This window comes from Oncorhynchus gorbuscha, linkage group LG10, assembly GCF_021184085.1.
Source record: "Oncorhynchus gorbuscha isolate QuinsamMale2020 ecotype Even-year linkage group LG10, OgorEven_v1.0, whole genome shotgun sequence".
Taxonomy (NCBI): Eukaryota; Metazoa; Chordata; class Actinopteri; order Salmoniformes; family Salmonidae; genus Oncorhynchus; species Oncorhynchus gorbuscha.
In genome coordinates, this window is record NC_060182.1 from 293160 (window position 1) to 299166 (window position 6007).

Below are 6007 nucleotides of genomic sequence, written 5' to 3' on the forward strand. Positions count from 1 at the left end.
GGAAGGATATTGACCTCATCCCGTCAGCTGAGGATGCCTGGTTGTTCTTTAAAAGTAATTTCCTCACCATCTTAGATAAGCATGCCCCTTTCAAAAAATGTAGAACTAAGAATAGATATAGCCCTTGGTTCACTCCAGACCTGACTGCCCTTGACCAGCACAAAAACATCCTGTGGCGGACTGCAATAGCATCGAAGTCAGGAAAGCAAAGGCTAGCCTTTTCAAGCAGAAATTTGCATCCTGTACCTCTAACTCCAAAAAGCTTTGGGAGAACAAGAGCACCACCTCCCAGCTTCCCACTGCACTGAGGCTAGACAACACGGTCACCACCGATAAATCCATGATAATCGGAAATTTCAAGAAGCATTTCTCAACGTTTGGCCATTCCTTCCTCCTAGCTACTACAACCCCGGACAACAGCTCCGGACAATAGACTATGGCTGGGATTCACAGGATTCAATCCAATCTCAGGTTATGTTCAGGGTATACAATGAATATGTTAGCTACTTTGGAAATTGTCTAAGCCGCGGTGCCTAAATCGGGTAAACGGATGAATCCCAGCCAAACCCAACAGAAACATGACAGCAGATATAACGTTCCTAAAAACGTTGCCTTGGAGTAGGGGCTTACAAGTATGGCATGACTGTCTTCTGTTTGTGTGTGTGTGTGTGTGTGTGTGTGTGTGTGTGTGTGTGTGTGTGTGTGTGTGTGTGTGTGTGTGTGTGTGTGTGTGTGTGTGTGTGTGTGTGTGTGTGTGTGTGTGTGTGTGTGTGTGTGTGTGTGTGTGTGTGTGTGTGTGTGTGTGTGTGTGTGTGTGTGTGTGTGTGTGTGTGTCAGGGACAGGTCTGCATCCAGAAGAGTCCTTTTTAGGGATGGATGATAGGGTGAGGGTATTCTCTTATCAGCAGAGTGTTCAGGCTGTTATCTCTGGATATTAATACACACTCCTACACCTCCTCCATTCTCTCTCTCTCTCTCCCTCTCCCTCTTTCTCTCTCTCTTTTCTCTCGCTTGCTCTCTCCCCCTCTCGCTTGCTCTCTCTCTCTCTCTCTCGTCATCCACAGAGGAGGAGGCCAAACCTAAATTCAAGTAAGTCCTCCAACATGTTAATGAATGTGTATGGAAGGTTAGATTGGATTAGAATATGGAAACCATGCTGGGAGTTGTTGTTGTCCATTCTTATTCTCTATCTCTCTCTCTCTTTCTCTCCCAATTCAATTGGGATTTATCGGCACGGGAAACATATATTTAGTGAAATAAACAATGAACAAAATTGAGAAGAAACAAATGTAACATAAAAAAACCATTAGAAATTAACAGTAAACATTGCACACAAAAAGGTTTAAAAAAGAAAGACATTTCAAGTGTTATATTATCAGCTATGTGCAGTGTTTTAGCAATGTGCAAATAGTTAATAGCACACTGTGGTATTTCTGCTAACACATATGGGAGTTTATCAGTGCTGGATTTCTTTTCAAATTATTTATGGGTCTGTGTGATCTGTGGGAAATATGTATCTCTAATATGGTCATTATTTGGCAGGAGGTTAGGAAGTGAAGCTCAGTTTCCACCTCATTGTGTGTACAGTGGGCACATATACTGCCTTCTCTTGAGAGCCAGGTCTGCCTAAGGAGACCTCTCTCGATAGCAAGGCTATGCTCACTGAGTCTATACATACTCAAAGCTTTTCTTAATTTTGGGTCAGTGACAGTGGTCAGGTATTCTGCCACTGTGTACTCTCTGTTTAGGGCCAGATAGCGTTCCAATTTGCTCTGTTTTTTGTTGATTCTTTCCAGTGTGTCAAATAGTTATCTTTTTGCTTTCTCATAATTTGGTTGGGTCTAATTTTGTTGCTGGCCTGGGGCTCTGTGGAGTCTGTGTTTGTGAACCCCAGAACCAGCTGGCTGAGAGGACTCATTCCTAGGTTAATCTCTGAAGGTGAGTGCTTTGTGGTGGCATGTGTGGGCATCGCTTCCTTTTATGTGTGTGTGTGTGTGTGTGTGACAGGTCTGCCTCCAGAAGAGTCCTTTTTAGGGATGGATGATAAGAGAATACCCTCACCCTATCAGAGTGTTCAGGCTGTTATCTCTAGATATTAATACACACTGTAGGGTCCTACACCTCCTCCATTCTCTCTCTCCCTCTCCCTCTTTCTCCCTCTTTCTCTCTCCTATTGTCACATTTCTGTTGATCAGTGGAAAATACTTCTAACTGAAGTCAGTTCTTCTCTCCATCTGTCAGGTATGTCTGACCGCTGTACCTTTCTACAAACATATACCTTTCTACAAACATATACCTTTCTACAAAGATATACCTTTCTACAAACATATACCTTTCTACAAACATATACCTTTCTACAAACATATACCTTTCTACAAACATATACCTTTCTACAAACATATACCTTTCTACAAACATATACCTTTCTACAAACATATACCCTTCTACAAAGATATACCTTTCTACAAACATATACCTTTCTACAAACATATACCCTTCTACAAAGATATACCTTTCTACAAACATATACCTTTCTACAAACATATACCCTTCTACAAAGATATACCTTTCTACAAAGATATACCTTTCTACAAAGATATACCTTTCCACCTATAGATGTATATTCATGTATGTAATATAGAACATGTATAGCTGTATATTCATGTATGTAATATAGAACATGTATAGCTGTATATTCATGTATGTAACATAATGTAATACAGAATATATATGGTTGTGTATATATGTATATTCCTGGGTTTTTATGTCACTTCACCTCATAGCTTAACTTTCTATTAGGGTTAGGGTTAGCTAGCTAATGACAACATTGTTTTCTGTCTAAAGTGAATCTGGCGACATTTTTAATGATAACAAAGTTGTTTCAACTAATTATTTGTCTATGTTAGCATTTTATTTACAAGACACTGTATTGTAATTTGGACAAAATCATCAGTAACACCTTTTTAGAATAAGTGGAGGAACCTAAACAGTTGGTTCATAACAATGTGACCGTGAAACCCATGAATAGGTATTGATATGGTAATAGACTGTATATGTATGTATTGTAATATTTATGTATATATATATATATATATATATATATATATATATATATATATATATATATATATATATATATATATGTATATATATATATGTATATATATGTATTTGTGTGTATTGTTTTCTCTAGACCAGAGCAACCATGTCAGACAATGAAGAGGTTGAAGAGTTTGAGTAAGTCTTTATTCATTATATATGTACAATGGTGTAAAGCCACAAAGTAAAAATACTTTGAAGTACGACTTAATTATTTTTTAAGGGTATCTGTACTTAACTTTAGCATTTTGATGTGTAGCAGGATAGGAAAATTGTCAAATTCACACACTTATCAAGAGAACACGTGGTCATCCCTTCTGCCTCTGATCTGGCGGACTATACAGGCTTTGTTTGTAGAGGATGTCTGAGTGTTGGAGTGTGCCCCTGGTTATCTGTAAATTAAAATAACAAGACCATTGTGCAAGACCAATGTAAATCATTTAGAGCATTTACTTTTACTTTCGATACTTAAGTATATTTGACCAATGACATTTGAGTATATTTAAGTATATTTAAAAACAAATACTTTTACTCAAGTAGTATTTTATATAATCACATTATCAACCAGATATACTAACCTGAATATATGCAGTATCATATTATCAACCCTATCCCTACCTATAAAGTACATTCACACACACTCACATTTCACTTATATATTTTGTTGAATTTCTGTTTCTAATGCCTGTTGTTTTCTGTGATTATAATTTCTTATTCATCCACAGGGAGCAGAATGGTAAGTTCTGTGTGTGTGTGTTTGTACGTGTTTTATGTGTGTGTGTTTGTACGTGTTTTATGTGTGTGTGTGCTTGCATGTGTTTGTGTGTGTTTGTGAGTGTGTGTCCGGCACAGCCAGAAGAGGACTGGCCACCCCTCATAGCCTGGTTCCTCTTTAGGTTTCTTCCTAGCTTTTGCCCTTTCTAGGGAGTTTTTCCTAGCCACCGTGCTTCTACACCTGCATTGCTTGCTGTTTGGGGCTTTAGGCTGGGTTTCTGTATAGCACTTTGAGATATCAGCTGATGTACGAAGGGCTATATAAATACATTTGATTTGATTTTGATTTTGTGTGTGTGTGTGTGTGTATGTGTGTGTGTGTCTGTGTGTCTGTGCCAAATCATATCAAATTGTAATGTTATTGGTCACATCCACATGGTTAGCAGATGAACCGTAAGGCTCTCCAGAGGGTAGTGAGGTCTGCACAACGCATCACCGGGGGCAAACTACCTGCCCTCCAGGACACCTACACCACCCGATGTTACAGGAAGGCCATAAAGATCATCAAGGACAACAACCACCCGAGCCACTGCCTGTTCACCCCGCTATCATCCAGAAGGCGAGGTCAGTACAGGTGCATCAAAGCTGGGACCGAGAGACTGAAAAACAGCTTCTATCTCAAGGCCATCAGACTGTTAAACAGCAACCACTAACATTGAGTGGCTGCTGCCAACACACTGACACTGACTCAACTCCAGCCACTTTAATAATGGGAATTGATGGGAAATTATGTAAATATATCACTAGCCACTTTAAACAATGCTACCTTATATAATGTTACTTACCCTACATTATTCATCTCATATGCATACGTATATACTGTACTCTATATCATCGACTGCATCGTTATGTAATACATGTATCACTAGCCACTTTAACTATGCCACTTTGTTTACATACTCATCTCATATGTATATACTCTACTCGATACCATCTACTGTATCTTGCCTATGCTGCTCTGTACCATCACTCATTCATATATCCTTATGTACATATTCTTTATCCCCTTACACTGTGTATAAGACAGTAGTTTTGGAATTGTTAGCTAGATTACTTGTTGGTTATTACTGCATTGTCGGAACTAGAAGCACAAGCATTTCGCTACACTCGCATTAACATCTGCTAACCATGTGTATGTGACAAATAAAATTTGATTTGATTTGATAGTGTGACTGTAGTGAAATGCTTGTGCTTCTAGTTCCAACACTGCAGCAATATCTGACATGTGATCTAACAGTTCCACAACAACTACCTACCAACTACCTAATACACACACATCTAAGTAAAGGGATGGAAAAAAATATGTACATATATATATATGGAGGGCCATGACTGACCGGCATAGACGAGATGCAATAGATGGGGTAAAATACAGTACATACAGATGAGATGAGTAATGCAAATATGTAGAAATCATTATTAAAGTAGCATTGATAAAGTGACGAGTGATCCATTTTGTTAGAGTGGCCCATGACCTCAAGTCTGTATGTAGACAGCAGCCTCTCTGTCTTAGTGGTGGCTGTTTAACAGTCTGATGTCCTTGAGATAGAAGCCATTTTTTCAGTCTCTCGGTCTCAGCTTTGATGCACCCGTACTGACCTCGCCTTCTGCATGGTGATGTGGTGAACAGGCAGTGGCTCAGGGGATGATCTTTTTGGCCTTCCTGTGACATCGGGTGCTGTAGGTGTCCCGGAGGGCAGATAGTTTGCCCCCCAGTGATGCGTTGTGCAGACCGCACTACCCTCTGGAGAGCCCAGCGGTTGTGGGTGGTGCAGTTTCCATACCAGGCGGTGATACAGCTGAAAAGACGCTCTAAAATGTGCATCTGTAGAAGTTTGTGAGTGTATTAGGTGACAAGCCACATTTCTTCATCCTCCTGAGTATGGGGAGGCGCTGCTGTGCCTTCTTCACCACGCTGTCTGTGTGGACCATTTCAGTTTGTTCGTGAATTGTACGCCGAGGAACTTTAAACTTTCCACAGCACCCACTGCTGTTTCCATGATTATCTCCTTTGTTTTGTTGACGTTGAGTGAGAGGTTATTTTCCTGACACCACACTCTGAGTGCCCTCACCTCCTCCCTATAGGCTGTCTCGTCGTTGTTGGTACCACACTCCCAGTGCCCTCACCTCCTCC

General features: G+C 40.0%; 1 protein-coding gene across 3 annotated transcripts in view; it reads left to right on the forward strand.

The window, feature by feature from the left end:
* The first annotated feature begins 2121 nt into the window (after positions 1-2121).
* tnnt2a (troponin T type 2a (cardiac)) overlaps positions 2122-6007 on the forward strand; it is a 34367-nt gene continuing 30481 nt past the window's right edge. For 2 of the 3 annotated variants that reach the window (XM_046364724.1, XM_046364725.1), the window contains exons 1-3: positions 2123-2241; positions 3194-3237; positions 3825-3835. In XM_046364724.1, the coding sequence (XP_046220680.1) occupies positions 3206-3237; positions 3825-3835 (43 nt within the window). In that variant the 5' untranslated portion in view covers positions 2123-2241; positions 3194-3205. Of the gene's footprint in view, positions 2242-3193; positions 3238-3824; positions 3836-6007 lie in introns of all 3 variants that reach the window. The other variant, XR_006840856.1, reaches the window with a different exon arrangement.